This window comes from Colias croceus, chromosome 1 (genome assembly GCF_905220415.1).
Source record: "Colias croceus chromosome 1, ilColCroc2.1".
Classification (NCBI taxonomy): Eukaryota; Metazoa; Arthropoda; class Insecta; order Lepidoptera; family Pieridae; genus Colias; species Colias croceus.
The window spans coordinates 5,121,858-5,140,786 of NC_059537.1; the positions used below are offsets into that span (position 1 = coordinate 5,121,858).

An 18,929-nucleotide genomic window follows, 5' to 3' on the forward strand; every position below is an offset into this window, starting at 1 on the left:
ATTCGATTTCAATGTGTTTTCAATAGACACTCGTTTCGGGTATGTTAATTTAACTGTATGTTGTCACATTAAACACATATTTTATCGTAATTTGTTCTCTGGCTTTTAAGGTTGTAAATAAAGCTCAATAGCTCGCTCGTCGGAGAAACGAATAACGTTTGTATAGGTATATTGTTTTTCTATATAGTTATTTTGGTACAATAAATGCTTACAAGTTATAGGGCTGCTTTAAATGTTTAGCTGAACCAATCTCGACGCCGCATTTCGGCTCTTGTGCGACTAGTTTTCCATTAGAACATCCGCACCAGTCGTATTTTACGATCGTGATCCGAATACTTCTGAGCGGCTTTTCCTTTCTTTATTATCAAATTACCATTATTTGAACTGGAACAACGCTAACGTACGTATTATTGGAGTGTACGTGTATATTAGATACAAATAACAACATAGTCACAATGTAACGATGTTTAAATTGTATTGTTAATTGCACAGCTAAGTCAATGTGGATAGACTTATCATCAATGTAGACTGCTAATTTTATTGATAGTGGAATGTATTAAAGATTGACTTGGAATAAACATTGCCGATTTCACGACCGTCGTTTAACTCAAAATTAATTAATAATTACAAATATAGTTCTCAGTTGTATGTTGTTGAACAATTTTTATTTTTTGTGGAATGAGCATTGTGCAATATGCATGTTGATGTTAGATTTTAAAATGTAAACAATTTTTTTTGGTCTGTGAATATTGTGTAAGTTGAAAATAATTTTAAATGCTAAGAATCTACAAAATTCAAAATTATTTTTATTTTATATATTTATTCTTAACCTCAATTGTGCTATGTACATACAATTTGGCTGGCATTTTTCCGCAACATGTGATTAAATTTGTGTATAATTAGTCAAAATTGTCAGCTGAGATGTGTACCTATTTAAATAAATAAAAATAAATGATGCTGCGAGATGAGGGTCTGTATTTCAAAAGTAACTCTATATGTTTTATCCACCCAACATTGTTAATTACATTGGTGACTAAATGACTTCCCATTCATTTTTCCTCGAATCTTACCTCGGAAATCGGTTTTAATAGTTTTGAAATAAGTATAAACCAAATGCTCTATAGGGGCTCTATAGGTCTATATTATAATTAAATGCTTCATCATAAATGACACAATTTTTTAATACACCTAAGCATCTTAATTTCCTTTTTGTTTGTTGATTCCGAAACATGATTCATTGGCATTTGAGACCATTTATCTAACATGGTAAACAAAATTTAGGTAAGCAGGCATTTATTGTAAGTTGTTACATCTATGAAACGAATATTTATTTTATACTAGTGGTCGGTGAAGCTCTGCAACCGGCCTTATATGTCATTAAACTCATTCTGTTATAGGACAATTTATTCGATATTTAGAGTCCAATATAAAGGCGGTATATTTTTATTACTAAACGTTTAGACCTTCACCAAAATGATGTTGTATTTACTATGGCTATGAAATGTTGTTATCTGCGTTTATTTATTTGTTGCCTTCGTTCATTAGTATGCAAATTTAATTCGCCTTGTCTATGTTGTCGTTTAAAATGTTAAAAAAAAACTAAGGTATTTGAAGGCAAGCGTTTTAATGTGGAATATTTTTCTTTAGCAAAATTTTAATGTTAAACCCTTTTATTTCGGAGAAGAAGTTGTTTTTGTTTTCGTTTCATATGAGACTATAATAATTTTAATAAATAATTTGATTAAAGATTAAAGCCGGAGTATAGAGCCTATTTGATAATAAACAAGATACGATATTTATTTCATACTAGTGGTCCGCCCCGGCTTCGCCCGTGGTACATATTTCGCAATAAAAGGTAGCCTATGTCCTTTCTTGGGTATCAAAATATCTCCATACCAAATTTCATACAAATTGGTTCAGTAGTTTAGGCGTGATTGAGTAACAGACAGACAGAGTTACTTTCGCATTTATAATATTAGTATGGATTGTTTGCTATAAAATATCTTCATTCGATAAAACCAATGAACCTTTTGGTTTTCTTTCCTTCCTCAATAGCTAGGAAATTCGCAGTACGATGACGTATTAGGTATTTATTTGCATGTTCTGCTAGAAACTAACAAACATTCTCAATTAAATATTAAACTAAACGTGAAACCGCCAGTTCCTAGTCAACAAAAACATTGAAATCTAGGTTGGTTAATGGTAATTAAGATTCGTTCACAAATAAATAGGTAGATATGAAACAAAACAAGTTACGCAAGCATGATAACAAGTAACAACGCACGCGTTTCGGTGTACTCGCCGCGTTGCCTCATGTAGAGTTAAATAATAAATATACGGTAGTATCACAGGTAGTATTTTACCGGCCAATACACTGAGAATCAATTGACTTTAAATAATCTCTACATAGTATAAAACAAAGTCGCTTTCTCTGTGTACGTAGGATCAATCTTTAAAACTACGCAACGGATTTTGATGCGGTTTTTTTAATAGATAGGGCGGGTCGTTAGTTTATATTTAATATACTATACACTTATACAGCCTATTTTATGGAGAAGTTGTTTAAATTGAGTCATAAGGAATTGTAGTAGTAAACAACTGTTCCTTGCGTTTATTAGCCCTATAAGTCCTTAATTAACATATCGTTATGTACTATTTACACATCTTGCGTAGTTGTTTAAACGGGAAAAATAAACGATTCAGAAAGAATGCGTAATGATATTTAAAAAAGATTGTTATTACAGACAAGGCAGCGACGAATTAAATTTTGGAAAATCCAAAAGTGCTCGCCTCGATGTTTCATGTTATTGTATACAATATGGTTACACGGAAACGGCGCGGCCGGTCATATTTCCATCAAAGTTCAACGACTTTCGTTTTAAATGTCTCGTAAACAAATCATTGCAATTTCGGATTAATTTATCAATGAAATCTTCGCATTGGAATAGTTTGTTGACTCATTTTAGTATAAAATATAAATAGATTTAGTATTTAATTTGAATTTTTGGAAATAAATCAAAATTTAATGGGAAATCTCTTGTGTGATATAACAACGATACAGAATTCAAACATGAAAGGGAAGTAGGTTAAAAATTAAATGTAACCTAATTAAGCTACTTCACGTTGATTACCATCACATTATTTTTTATCCGTATATTTTTCGCGTAATATGTTTATGGCAAAAAGTATACTTACTGTATATTTCATATTATACAAGAAGGATTTTATCAGTGATATCTTTTACCAATTACCCGATGAAACGTATATTTGCAAGTTTATTATGAATTTAAATTATACTTTAACACATTTTTTTATACAAAAGATAATTATGATAATTTAGTGGTTTTTTACATCATGGTTTAAGTGGAACGTATGTTTGACTGCTATCTATGTCGAGTATTGAATATCGATAAATAAGTCGTAAATGTTTTTACGATCTAAGAGACATCTTTTAAATAACGGCATAATATAATGATTGGTCATTGTCTGAAAAGAGTAGGCAAGTGTGGTGATAAAATAGATTGAAATAAACATTTTTTTTGTATGTATTGTGGTCTATGCTACCTCTATTAAATATAACACACAAATATATAAACTAGTTTGAAGAATTTGACGATATTTTTATTAACCAGTTTATTAAAAAAAAAGATTCTCAGGTACCTTTTGATAAATAAAATAATAAAATAAAATATTAGGATTGTTAATTATCGTGATTAAGTAAATTAGAAATTAATTATATTAATAAAAATACGATTGATTACTACCTAATCTCAATGACTCACGAAATACCATTTAATCAAGTCCTATTTTATAGACGTCCATTAGCTTAATTTTAAAACGTCGCAATGTACTTTTGATTGCGATCAGTAAGTTTGGTGGATGTTATTTGCATTTATCGTAACATGTAGTGTGAATGGACAACAACAATAACACTGAGCGCACCATGTGAGCGACCATTGATGTCTTCATTCACAGACCGGATGCATAAATCAACGTAGTGCGACGTAGCGTGGCCATGGGTTACAATGCGTATCATTCTAATTTCTTAAGTCTTTACCTGATGTATATGCTGAGAATATTCACATTATTTAAATATGTACGTGTATTATCCGGTTGTCTACATGTAATGAAAATAATTTGTTATGATCGTAAGCTTCGTCACTTGTAACTTTCCGTCCCCGTGTAGCTGTCATAATATAGCTTCCGGTTTAGTTCATATTTCCTACATTTATCTGTTGTACTACTATTAAGTCCAGCGAAATATGAAATACATAAAATGAACGGTGGATAATCGATATCAAAGGACGGTGTTACTGTAAATAACAGAACGTGTAGGTGGCCCGCCGTTATCTAAATTCCACGAACAAGTTAATCTGCGTGGAGCAATGCCGGGATCAGTTGTTTACATTTACCGGACATCCTGCGCTGCCGACGTAACTGCGAACGCTTCGAACACGTGACGACACGAATATTGTGCACACTGTATTGTTAGTCTAAATGCAGGATCGACGCCAATTATATCCGCAGACGCGGCTCTATTTGCAGTGAAAGTGCAGTGAGTCAACTGTAGTGTCCGAAATAGTAGCCGCCGTCGGCTGCGCGGTGCCCAACTGAACGACTGTTTTGACAATTTGTGCTCATTAATGATTGCGTTAATTAACACTGCCGAATCGGTTCAAACCAATCGCAAACCACTTATAGATCAATCTAGAACTCGCGTGGTATTCGATTAATTGTTTCCGCCTATACCGCTGATTGCAGTGTAATTAAAATGTTGTGGTTATTTTATATGTTTTGTTTATTTCACAACATCGCTGTTAAATATAAAAGTTATAATTGGCCTGTCGCTTGATATAATGTTTGCACCTGTTGTTGTGTTTATCAACAATTTTTCAATGTCTAGCAAAATCCTTGATATAGTTTAAATATAGGCCAAGCTAGTATACAATTCAACGTTATTTTAAGTATACCGGTTATTGCTTGCATATAATATGTAATGTGCACTAAGATTATTTATTTTTTCTAAATCTGCTTTTTCTAAAGATATTTCAGGAAATATTTTGTCTTCAGGAAAAACGTTCATTCAGACAGATTCGTTTCAGACTGATTGATCTTAATTTTGTAGTTTAAGTTGCATGAAATGAAAGTTTTTTTCAATGAAAATCTAACGCATATGTGAGATTAATAAAATACAAATTTATCATAGACATTAAATGTTTGTAATCTTTGTAGACTATAAATTTGCTTAAAGTACTGACGATTGTATTGGCGTTCCCTATACTTATCGTTATAATCTTGGCAATTGGCATGCTAGATTATTCCTAACGTTGTTTACAATACTCGTTTTACCTTCACATACCATTTTAGATAGACTTATGTGTTCAATTGGAATGCATACTCACCTACTCTAGCATTATGGCCAATGGAAAAACCCGAATTTACCAAACATTAAACGCCTTTTTCCAATAAGCTTGCAATAAAAAATTTATTTTTCTTTTATGTGTTTTGGTAATTAGCGAATGTATCCAATCAATCTCTGCGAAACGATATTATTAATGAGCAGGAAAAATATGTATATTGACGAGTGCGCCCCAAATCTATCAAGAAAGAGAGATAAACAACGTAACTTCTTTGTTATTTGGACACTTTTAACTAATTTTTCCTTGTAATTTGTATTTTGTATACTCATATCCATCCATCAAAGAAGATTTGTATGCTTTTAAATGACGTATTTATAGTATCGTAGTTACTCTCGTTATTTGATGGGAACGTTGTAGAACATTACAGTACATACTATCATTCTATCCATTCAGTTGTAATAAGAATGGTTGTTTATCGTACAAAATGCACTGACGCAAAGTGCATCATTGCACTAACACGCTACATCTACTACATCGAGCGCGATGACGCAACTCGTTTATCTGATGAACGAATATTGAAACGCGCGCTCAATGACTAAGGTTTTATACAAATTTTTAATTTATAGTAAAACGTTACAAGTCCGCCATTAATCGAGCCAAGACCTGTACCACAAAATATTTATGTGGTTCTACTCGCCAAGTTTCGGGTGTGACCGAATAGAGCTTTTACACGGACAACTGAAAAGTTTTCGTTGCATTGTGAAATTGTTATTTCGTGGTACAGAGGTGAAGGGTGTGGGTTTTTTCGGGTGGCGTGGAGGCTGTAGTAGAGACGTAGTAAGCGCGGTGAGGGGAAGGGGCGAGGGGTTGAGGTCTCGTAACGTTCGATATTTTGTTTTTCCGCTATTAAAAATAGATTTAATAATGGAAGGCGGAAGGTTGGTATTGACGTTGGTGATACATTGAATAGGTACTCGTTTATTATTATACGTAACTAGCTTTCCGCCTGCGGCTTCGCCCGCGTGGGATTTCCGGGATAAAACCTAGCCTGTTACTCGTGGATAATGTAGCTTTCGAATGGTGAAAGAATTTTTAAAATCGGTCCGGTAGTTTATGAGCCTATTCATTAAAATCAATCAAACAAACAAACAAAGTTTTCCTCTTTATAATATTAGTGTAGATAAGAACTATAGGTATATTGGAGCATATTTAATTTGTGCTGTCGTGTTGTCGACATGATTACCATTATAATTGTTCACTTTTTAAAACATTTAATTCAAATTTATTCTATAGCTTAACCGAAAAATACCCACGTGATTAACGTAAACCGTGGTCGGAATGCTGAATAGCAGCTGTGTAATATGACAATCAATGGCATAGTACGGCGCCGGCGTCTAAGGTTTTAATTACACGAGGCTATAACAAAATCAATAGAATGGATAACAATCTGTCGTATACCTGTAAGGAGTACAATAACTCAGTACACTATAAATATCCGCTGGCTTGAGTGACGGGGGTTTGCGGCAGCCGGGGGAGGAGGGGGCGATCCGGTAGAGTTCATTTGCATTACAATGCACCCACTGCAACTTGCCGTACGCTAACTATTCACACGATACGATTGTCGTTCCTTTCTACGCAATACACTATCATTTTACAGTCACGTTCATGGCGCCATCTAGCTAAGATGAGTACATAAATTTACCATTGTTTGCAAATTAAAGCTCAAATATTGAAATGAAATTCGCTATTTCGTATATTTTTATAGTTAACTTGTAATATTTAATTCATCACCCGACTGTCGGTTATTCATTGAACCGGTTGTAAAACAAAACAACTCGTACGCAGTGCGCACATTTTGTTTTCATTCACAATCGAACCGTCCTTCACAAACGTTGACTCAATCATATTTGACTCATTCAGATTTTAATGGCGTCGTAATATTATTTGAAAATAACGTATGATGTTCAATTTATTCATATAATTTGTTAAAAAACGGCCAATATCTCTGATTGTATCGTTGATAAATTTACTTTCTATAGATTTATACACGATTTATATAAGTATTTTTAAATTACTAGGTTGTAAAAGTTTATCTACTGTAATTTTGATTGCAATAATAAATCATTATTATACGAATATCACCTTTTTATATGGCTAACATTTTATGATAGGCGTACCCAAATGGGTAAACATTATTTTCCCTTCTATTGTTTTTACGATTTGTTTACGATACGACGCCATTTTAATACGCCCTCCCGCGCTTTCCTCGCGCATGCGTAGTGCGTACCAAAGTTCTGCGAACTGCGTACCTAGGTACTGAAGCCGGCGCGGCGTTGATATAAAACTACGCAGTTTCTTGCAGCCTTGCGGCGTTCTACAATTAAGTAAATTATGTACTAAATAATGATGTTATGAAAGTATTTCATTGTAGATACTTATATTTATTTAAAGGTAAAATGTAATGTAATTAATTAAAAGCTTTAATAAGAAATAAAGTACTATGAAGGCATTCGTTTAACTTGAGCATTATTTATCCGCGCAGCGATACGATTACAATGTTAATTTTAATTAACGTTATTCGCACCACGCCGCGGCCGCCTAAATCGAAATAGCGCTATATTTTATTAACACTTCAAAGCGTGCCCATGTTCATGTACACCTGACATGCCAGTGAAATACTTGAAATGTGTTAACGTACTACTATACGAGTACATTACGTAAGCCTTCCGCGGTGTAGTCGTAAACTTATAGTACTCTACACTAACGAAGTTTTCAGCTTACTCGTATTTGCGACGCAAAACGCGGAGCTACTATGATGTTGTATTACTTTCAATGTATCAAGCATATAATCTTACATGGTTTTATAACACTGTTTTATGTACCTGGCTAGTGCTTGTATTATGATTAATATTTAAGTACTTACCTCATATCATTTTAGCTAAACAAGGGGCCATATTGTAACTAAATTAAAATAAAGTATCTACCAAGTTAGTACTCTAAATCTTCATTCAGATTTTTTATATATTAAGTATTTCAAAAAGGTAAAGTTGAATACATGAGCCTCATACCTACCAATATATAGGTATAATCGTGTGTACATGTTATGTACCTGATACGTCATAAGAATTGACCGAAGATAATTCAAGCAAATGCCGTACGAGTTTATTATTACTTTACATTTAATATACCTCGCAGAAACTTCTGAATAACACGTGTAGTTGCCCTAGAAAAAGTTCATAGGATATATTCATAATGAATTAGCGAAAATGTCCATCATTACCAGTAGGTAATTAATAACTAATTTTCAGAAACAATGTCGTCGCATGTGGTCTTCGGAACACCGTGGGAGACCATTAACAATTAATAATCGAATGGCGTGTAGAACAAAAACAAATTAATTCCCACTAATTAAATCATTAGAGCATATAAAAGATCGTTCGCTTTTTGTAGCGAATTGCACACTCGTTACTTCCAATATCTAGATAATTTTGAAGTGTTAATAATTATAATTTATAGTACAGTTACAATTATTTTAAATCATTTAGTCGAAATAGTGAGCTATTGTCGATTTCTATAGGCATTTTATCTCGGCAGTAATTAATATAAATGTCATAATTTAATTTACATATATTAACACTTACGCAGTTAATCTAAGCATATAAAATAAAATAGGCATAAAATACGAATAAAAGATAAAAAAGTAATTTAAATATTATATCCGTGTAAAAACCACTTATAACTTAATTTATTGCACTTATTATTTTGTAATAATATAATGAATGAAATCTATTCTATAGTAACTACTTAATTAAAAAGTTTTGTACAGTTCATAAAAATATGAACTGCATGTTAATTATTAACTTCGATGAATTTTTTAACTCCTAATTCAGACTTTAATTTATCTTGATACCAAATTTCATACAGATCTGATTTATTATTTATCCGAGCTATTCATCCCATACTACATAATAAACATGATTACAAATGAAGAATGTATCTTATAATTCTTGCCTAGAAATAACTCTTTTAAACTCATGATTGTCCTATTTAACTCTCTCTGTCTCTTTTGAACCTTTTGTCTCTTCGAACTCTTTCTTAATACCATGCATATCATTGTTACAGTATGTCCCTCAATCGACATCAGGAACAACCTGGAGAAGACGAAGAAGCTCCAGGAGTGCCGCGTGATCGAGGGGAACCTGAACATCGTTCTGATGGAGCACGTCACACATGCTTCCTTCGAGAATTTCTCTTTCCCCCATCTACGTGAGGTCACCGGATATGTTTTGATTTATAGGTATGTATTGCTTATTTTATCAAAAAGGAATAGGTCATATTGTTCAGTAAAATGGTGGATAGAAATATATGTTTAAATTCAAAATTTGACATGAAATGTACTGTTGTTGTCCTGTCTATAGAAGTATGTATCTTTAGTAGTAAGGCCGAGGAACTGAGCTTATGTTGCTTGAACTTTACTTTGAAGATCGCATATTGCAGTATTGAATTTTCATTTTGTAAGATAAGATTAAAGGATATTCATATAACACATAATTGGATAATGTGCCGAATATGAGTTTTTAAATTTTAATGGAATCATAAATTAGGTACATGTAAAATTAATTAAGTCTTACGAATATAAATATTGCAGCGTGTTGTTTTTGTTTAATACACGTGTAAAGAAAAATTACGCTGCTAAATATTATATTTCGTTTGTGGTAAAATATCCTCAAACATAAATGTTATTGAATTTGTAAGGAAAACAATATTCTACATTCCAATGTTCTTTATTTATTTAATACATTATCGATTTTTTGTGATCTAAATTCCTCGAAAGGGCACATTTTATGTCTTACGATGTATAGCCGGAAACAAGACCGTGAATAAGTTTTTTGAATACAAATTGTTAGACGTAACTTATGATTTAATATTTTAGTGGATGAATAGTTCTAAACAGGCCTTGCGTGTAATTTTTTATAATATTACTACAATTCTGTATGTATTCGTCTGTGCTAATCGGTAAAGATACCGATATTTTTCTAATTCAATTGTAACAAACAAACGATAAAATCTTTTTCTCTTTATATAGATTAATACTATCTAATTAACGTTTTGCCTAATATAAATACAGATATCATGCAAACAGCAAACATGATATATAATGCTGCATAGGAACTTCCTGTCTGCATGCCTTCTATTTCTAGAGATGATAAAAACAAGAATTATTTAAATACAATAAAGATTATTTTATTTAGAAATGCTTGTTGCTTCGTATCTCTAAATAATTAATAAAATTAAATAATAACTGAAAAACACGCTTAAACTCATGAAATTATTGTGTTGTACCTAATAAGTGTACAAAGTTTAATTAAATCTCTCCTTTTAAAATGGGTCATAAAATCTAGTAAAGGACTAGACAAGTTACAAACCTACAGGTGAAACTAATAAAAACGTGTTTAAATTGAACGTGGAAAATATTAAAATCATGCCTGAATTTCAGACTAAGGCGTTTGAGAAACCTCGGCGACCTGTTCCCAAATCTGTCCGTGATACGAGGCCTGCAGCTATTCAAGGATTTTGCCCTCGTCATTTTTGACAATGAAGGTCTCGAGGTGGGTTTAAGTGTTACTTATCTTGCTCTATGTGGTGTAATGCAAGATTTTACGTTGATTTGCATGATAATGTTTCAGAATGGGGGTATTGTAGTTGAATTAGCTTCCTGTAACTTAAAATTAAAAGTGGCTTTTAAACAAATTCGTTGTTACTTTTAGATACTAAATTAACTGTTTATTAATATTTATCAAATCCATTAAAATTCACTATCGTTTGGACCTGGGTGTCTAATTTTACAATTATTACAATTAAATTATATTAATTATATCTGATTCGTTTTTTGTTATTATTGTCCATTTTATGTTTTGCAATATCGAATATTGTTAGTTTTTAAATTATATTGACAGAAAACTTCCCTTCCAGTCCCTAGGTCTCCGTTCCCTTTCTCGTATCGAGAGAGGAGCGGTGCGGATACAGAACAACGACCGGCTGTGTTACGTGAACACCATCGATTGGTCCAAGATCGTGGCCAAGACAGAGCATAATATTATTGGGGTTAGTATTTTGTGTAAATTGTAAATAAATAGGCCATAAGGTACATATGCAAAAATCAAGGATAGACAATTTTTATTTTTCTGGAGTTTTTAGTAAGTACTTGATTCTCTTTTCGTTTGATCAAAACTCAAACAGTGCAATAGTTAAAACTTCTCATTAAATAGATGTGCATTTTATTTAATTCTTAACATCCTCAAATGTGCAATTAAATAATGTTTTATCAGATGAAAATTTTCAGTACTACCGCCATTCTCAATATAGATAGTTACACGAATAAGTTTTATTAGCGATCAGACAGCAAGCGATATTCGACAAGACAAGCGATTTCGCGAAACTTATATATGGAAAGTTTATAGAATGTTTGCGTACAAGTTTGTTGGGTTTCACACAATTCACACCCCATTTTGGGCTGTTAGTCGTATTACAGCGTTGCGGGTTGCGATCCGAGACAATATCGCGCCTACCGAAACTCGTTTCGCGGACCGTGGGATTTCTTTCATATTAGTTCCGTTCTGACTACAGTTTAATATGCACGTATGAGGAATGTTGTTCGCACATCGCCGACACTTTCGTGGAATGCTGTTTTCTTGTAATATGTTATTGATATTAAACGTTTATAGCCTATTCAATTTAATGGCTCGGAGTAGTTTTCTCTGATATGCAACTGTATATTTTTCATCTGATTTTTATTGGTTCGATTCTTAATTGAATCATTAATATTTATAGTAGCTGGAATTGAAGATTTATTTCTTCTCAAGTATGTCCCCAATTTCCTCGTAACTTAAGAAATTTGCATCTACAATAGAGACGGGTGTTTTAGAAAACTATCTATATAGCTATCTAGAGATAGCTTTCTTCAAATTAAAAATTTAAAAGTGATTCGATAATGATTATAATCTAATAGTTTTGTTATTGCATCAGAGTGCCACTCACACCTTTCAACCCTTTAAAAAAGCTACAACAGCTACATATTTAAATACTAAATAGTTATATCTGATTTTTTGTTAATATTAACCTGCGTGCTCGGACATGAATGTATCACGTTCTTTTGATCAAAATTTTCTCATTTGAAAATTGTTAAAAGTTATACAAATTTTAATAAATATCTCTCACTCTAATTATTCTATTTTATATTTATTTTTATTACAATTGCAGTCGAACTACGACACGCGGCTCTGCGGCCTGTGCCCGCACGCGCAGAGCCGCATGAAGGACCGGCAGGACCACATGCAGTGTCCCGCGGACTCGTCCGGCCGGCTGCTCTGTTGGGACGAGAATAACTGCCAGAAGCGAGGTGAGTTGCCTTTATACGGAGCGAATATTGTTATTTTGAGGGTAGTTTTGTTGGATAGATTTCATATTGGTAAAACTTTTGGCAAAATCTTTTATAACCATGAGTCGATTTTATACGTTATTTGTTATTGTTATTTTTAAAAATAAAAAATCGTTAAATAGTCCTTGTACTTTATTTCATTTTCCTATTATGATAGTTTTGTTTACAGTTTTAATGAATTGGGTAAATTCATTGAAATGATATGAGAAACAGCTGCTTATCGTCTTTTCTGTTTATATAGTCTTTAATAGAAAAATGAATTAATAATTTAAGTTAATTAATAAAAATAAAAAGTTTTTTAAAACTTCTCAATGTTTTCACAATTCGAGATACCTATATCACATTTTATATGAATTTTATTTAATTTTAATGATATGACTAGTAGTCACTTCGACTATAGACTACCTACTAATAGACTGAAGAAGTAGAAATAAAATTAACTGCGTTAAAAACAACCGACTTCAAAAACGGAAAAGTAAAAAATAAAAAAGATTTGATATTATAAATTACTACATATTATTTAGATGTGCTATTTATTAAATAGGTTTGATGTCGGTGCACGGGCTTAATACTAAGTGCTTAGTGTTTGGCACCGACTTCAAACCTATTTAATAAATAGCACATCTAAATAATATGTAGTAATTAATAATATCAAATCTTTTTTATTTTTTACTTTTCCGTTTTTGAAGTCGGTTGTTTTTAACGCAGTTAATTTTATTTAATACTTTTTAGTGTAATTTTCAACACGAATCAAACTGTGGAATCAAACGAGCCCAAACTCGATAAAGTTGAGTCAATATATTACTGAGTTCCTATGGCCACCTTCCGATTCCATCATCAAATCAGCTCTATGTCATGATAATGTTTCATCGCTATCCAATTTACATACGTATACAAAATTTCAGCTCAATCGGTTACCGGGAAGTGAATCAAAGTTACTTGCTACATTCCAATTAAGTCATCGAGTACAGACAAAAATGCTCATAAAATAAAAACTACTGGGCCTAGCCGAATAAAATTTTTATGGGACCAATTCGACACCATCCCGCATCGAACAAAAAAAGAATCACGTAAATCGGTTCAGAAACCTCGGAGTAATCGGTGTACATACATAAAAAAAAAAAAAAAAAAAAAAATATACCGGCCGAATTGATAACCTCCTCCTTTTTTTTGAAGTCGGTTAATAAATCATTAAAATCATTTATCAAAATGTGCTTGGACGTCGCGGTAGCGTTGAAATTATTTCATCGCATTTACCTATTTGTAATAATCATTAAATGTTTTAGTTTTTGTTTTACATAATATTATGATTATCGCATAGAAACTTGCACGTGCTTGCAGTTCAATTTCTTATTGCGGCTGTATTATTTTTTATATCACCATAAAAATAACGACGTTGCGGTCGGTTACTACGATTTAACGTACACTATCTACTATGTATTTAATACGACACACTTCACATAGTTGCAGTATAAAATATTAATTCTCGGTAATATATGAAACTAGCTGTAAACGCGCTTTTACGGTTTTACACGCGTAATTGTATAAAAATAGAAAGAGCTTATATTAATTTCGTATTTCATGAAAGCATAATTTTAATTGCGAAGTTGTATTATAAAGAAAATATTTTGTTACGATCGGAATCAGAAGCTACCTTCATATTTACATTCTCATAATTTCGACGACGAAGTTTTTTCGCCCTATTTATAGCAGCATTATAATTTGAACCAAAAATAGCACACAAAATGATTTCCTTGAATGTAGCAATTAACAAGAAAAATCTATTCATAGTACCTATCTGTAAAAAAAGCATAATTGTACCAAAAAACAATATTAAATTTATGTGAAATTTACATACGACACGTGCGTGAATGTGGATGGCTTTATTCGCGTCGTAAACAATAATATCTTGAGGCTACATTAGCGCGATTACATTATGTTATATTTGCATGTAAGCAAATAAACTAAAAAGGGGATATTAAATGAAAAAAAAAAACGTATTTAAGATAAAACTAATTTTAAAGAATTCCGCCGATGCTTCGCTTTCTTTCCGAAATCATGTAAAAGTAATTCACTATACAAATTCCTATAAACTATTTCACAGCCGTAAAGGAAATTGTAATAAAAATATGTGTGATCTTAAATGATCTGAATGCCTTCTAATTTATTTAGCAGTTTTGCCATAAAAGCGTGTAAGTAGGCTAGGGAATGATTGATCATTAATTTCATAATATCGGTGTGAAAACATAACACAACAACAAAGCAATAAAATCATGTTCATTATTCTCATATGTAACACAGATTCCAATCATACAGATTCCGATCTCGGACAAATTCCAGCATACAATGAACACGGCAATACTATTGATAATATTACACTCCCCTGAAGGCCTTCATTTGAAGAAAAACAATTCATTGCGCACACACATTCAATTTATATTTATTTTCAAAATATACACCAGCGTATTAATTACAATTACATTTTTTATTTCATGTTCGTAATGAATCTTTGTAGTCACGAGTGAGTCATTTAATTTATGTGTTATTATTGTGTTTTGAAATGTAACCAGAGGCATTACAATTACCGTTATTTTCACCCTTTTTAAACTTAAAGGCATATTATAGCATGTTATGTCGTATTACATTAGACACGGGCAATACAATTAAAGTTGAAACCCCTTAAAATTTTCTACATACATTCAAGCGTGCGCGCAATAAAAATGTTGTTTTATGTCACTGAAGTACTTTAGAAGTTACAAGCTTAGGGTGGCTTTTTTCGGTGAATATATTTGTATAATGTGACGGTATGAATGTTAATGGAATTTAATTTGAATTTATGTATTATCATCGAGTAGTTGGACCAAGGGATGCATTTTAATGACGCGACGCGCTCTCGCATAAATTTATTCGATATCTGACAAATTGGCTTTAACTGACAATAATGAAAGAGCTATTAACTAGCTACTTTATTAGCCAACAGAATATTTTAGTGCGATAATGAATTTTTTAATGCTACTTGTAATTGGTTGATGTTGCAAAAAGTAAATTAATGTTGATGTTACCTACAACAAAAAATACATATATATGTATGTTTAATCCAATCTATAAACCAGTTTCTGTAAAGCAATAAATTCGTTTAATTTTTTTAAGTATGTATTTCTGTTTTTTTTTTCGATTACGGTTGTATCACAGGTTGTATGTAATATTCATAAAAATGTTACGTATCTATTTTATATCATAAATTGGTGATGTTTGTGAAATTAATTTGTGAGGCAAAATACATTGTTTAAAGAACAAACGATTGACCCAATTTTTTTAATAAAAACTCAGTTTGTTAAATAAAAACTGGTACTTCCACATTGTATATGCAATGCTTTTCAGGCTGCTCTAGAAGTAGCGATGACTAAAATATTATAATATGTAGGTACATTTAATTGTTACTATCTATAATTATTTGTAAATTTATACTATATCTCTTACGGAAGGCCCGTGTCCCAGCAGTGGGAACATAATGGGCTGATAATGATGATGATGTAAAATATTTTTTTACATTTTGTAAAATTTTCCATAAATTGTAGACTGCCCAAGCGCGTGCGGCGACCGCGGTTGCTACGGCAACGACACGTGCTGCCACTCGACCTGCCTCGGCGGCTGCGACGGGCCGCTGCCCAGCGACTGTCACGTGTGTGCCAACTTCTCGTTCCGATACGGCGCAGAGCGGACGTGCATGGAACGATGTCCTGCTAACACTTATCAGGTACTATGATGGAACTCATCATTTTGTTGTCTTTCAGAATTCAATAAATTGCCTTTTTTTGCCTGGCAAAAACGGAAGCTGGAAGAATGTCTCCTTAAAAAAACATAATATGTCAAAATAACTTATCCAGCTCTTATCATTTTCATGAGCATTCAGATATGTAAAGCATACTAATTGTTTCTGAACGCAGTTCCCAGAATCCAGAGTAACTTGATGTAAATGAAATTGTTGTTAGATGATTCATTAGAAATTTTCGATCCATGAACGAAAAAATTGCTTTTTTCGCTGAAACGTCTCTTCGAATCAGCTTTTCACATTACGGTCCACAAATTATTATAATGGTAATATTTTATCGAAAAGAATTAGATGGTGGCTTGAAATTTTGATTCCTTTTTTGCCTAAAATGAAAGTTTAATATCGATATTAGATTTATTTCGATTTATGGTATTGCATTGATTATTATCAGTTGATAATGATTCATGATCATGATTATTGTGCTATTAAATAATACGAGATTGAATATACGAGATCTGTGCATTGTTCATTAATCAATTTTTTATTTATTTTCTTTAAACAATGTAATTATTTTGTCCAGTTGGCGCGTCGCTGCGTCACAGAGCAGGAGTGCCGCTCGATGCCGGTGCCGCCGGGCGCGGTCGGACTGCAAGCGCCGAACATCAAGGCGTACAAGATACTCAACAACGAGAAGTGCGTGTACGTCTGCCCGAGCGGGTACATTGAGGTGACTATGTGACTGATTGTAGGCAATTTGTAGTGTAGTATAGTGTTAGGTAATAGGTAATTTGACAAATAGTAAAGGTCACTTAATATAGTGTAGGGTAAATTGACGAAAGAGGTGTATGTGAGGGTAGTTTAACGAGAAGTGCGAATACATCTGCCTGAGCAGGGAACATTGACTATTTGTGGGCAATTTTTGTGTTGTGTAGGGTAATTTGACAAAATATGATTTTGGTATTAGAATAGATAAAACAGTTAATGTAACAATTTGAAACTTTTAATTATCCTAGTCCATAGTGGTGGGGTTTGTAGACTAGAAAAGGGGTCAATCATTCTGAATTATTCATTTAATGCTAGTTTAATGCCGATAGACAGTGTATGCAACCTTTAAGTAGATACGAATAACTGACCTACCTAACTTACTACGTACTCTATCTCTCTACGTATGAATTTGTGCCGATACCGTAAATCCATGCACTGCGAAGGATCTATATCATTGGATAGAGTGTAATTAACTGCAGAAGGATGCTCCAACTACAATGCTGTGTACATACATTGTTACATTATTGTTTTTTGATATTTCGTATGTCCTGAGTTTTCGTTGCTTCGTTTTTTATGCTGTTGTAATAGATCATAATTTAAAAATTACATCGAAATGTTTAAAAAATTGCTAATATCATACAACATTTACATACTAGTATAATACACAAATAAAATATTGAATATATTGTGCTAACTACGTCGTTATATAACTTGTATAATATTAATAACACGGTCACGGCCACCGAGAGCTATTAATTCACTCTCTATTGCTTCCAATGACAGTTTTTTCTCGTTTTAAACACAATTCTTGCCAATTTTATTCATTACGGGAACGTGAAGTCTTTTATATTCGACGGAAGAGCCGCGACGTGGACGTAGCCTAATAAAGTTTAGGATTAACGAGATATCCCCTCGCGAGCTGGGTACAAATGCAATAAGGTCTTAATAACAGTGAACCTCTTGGCTTAACGGGATATTTATAAGAAACGGGGAGGAGATGAGATGCTCCTTTTAAAAGACACGGCTACGGAACGACTGCGACGGAAGTTCTCAATTTGTAGAGCTTTTTTCGAGTATTATGGTCATCTGAAAATAAAATATATATCTATCAATTTATTTTAAAGTACCTAAATAACATTTTATTTTAACGATGACACATTTGGAAAGAAAAATGTTTACGTTTATGTACGCAATAAATTATGGCAAGAATATTGTTTTGTTTCAATTTTAACACCTAATAAATAAAGATCAAATGGATTTACCGCGAATTATGAATTATCTGTTCCTAAACGCGTATTAGCATTATAATGGTGATAATGTTAACAAGATTTATTGTGCCCGTGTGAACCGTTTGTAGAAATAATAGTTTTCACTGATAATGCGTTAGTAATATTATAATAAGTGGGTATTGTTAACAACTATTAGCTGTTATTAGAACAAATGAAGTTAATTAAGGATAGTTATATGCGCCAACAGAAAGCATTTTCCGTTGTTTAATTAAGAGAAAATTACCGCTTCATCATAATTAATGTTTCTATAATAAATAATAATCATTAGAAAATACTTTTCAGGCCTAATTGATCACATAGCATTT

At 32.5% G+C, this 18,929-nt stretch overlaps 1 protein-coding gene across 1 annotated transcript in view; it reads left to right on the forward strand.

Moving 5' to 3' along the window:
• LOC123692863 (insulin-like receptor) overlaps nt 1–18,929 on the forward strand; it is an 82,818-nt gene that overhangs the window by 42,602 nt on the left and 21,287 nt on the right. The window contains exons 3-8 of the mRNA XM_045637666.1: nt 9,483–9,657; nt 10,858–10,969; nt 11,334–11,465; nt 12,621–12,759; nt 16,377–16,555; nt 17,151–17,297. Of these exons, the coding sequence (XP_045493622.1) occupies nt 9,483–9,657; nt 10,858–10,969; nt 11,334–11,465; nt 12,621–12,759; nt 16,377–16,555; nt 17,151–17,297 (884 nt within the window). The remainder of the gene's footprint in view (nt 1–9,482; nt 9,658–10,857; nt 10,970–11,333; nt 11,466–12,620; nt 12,760–16,376; nt 16,556–17,150; nt 17,298–18,929) is intronic.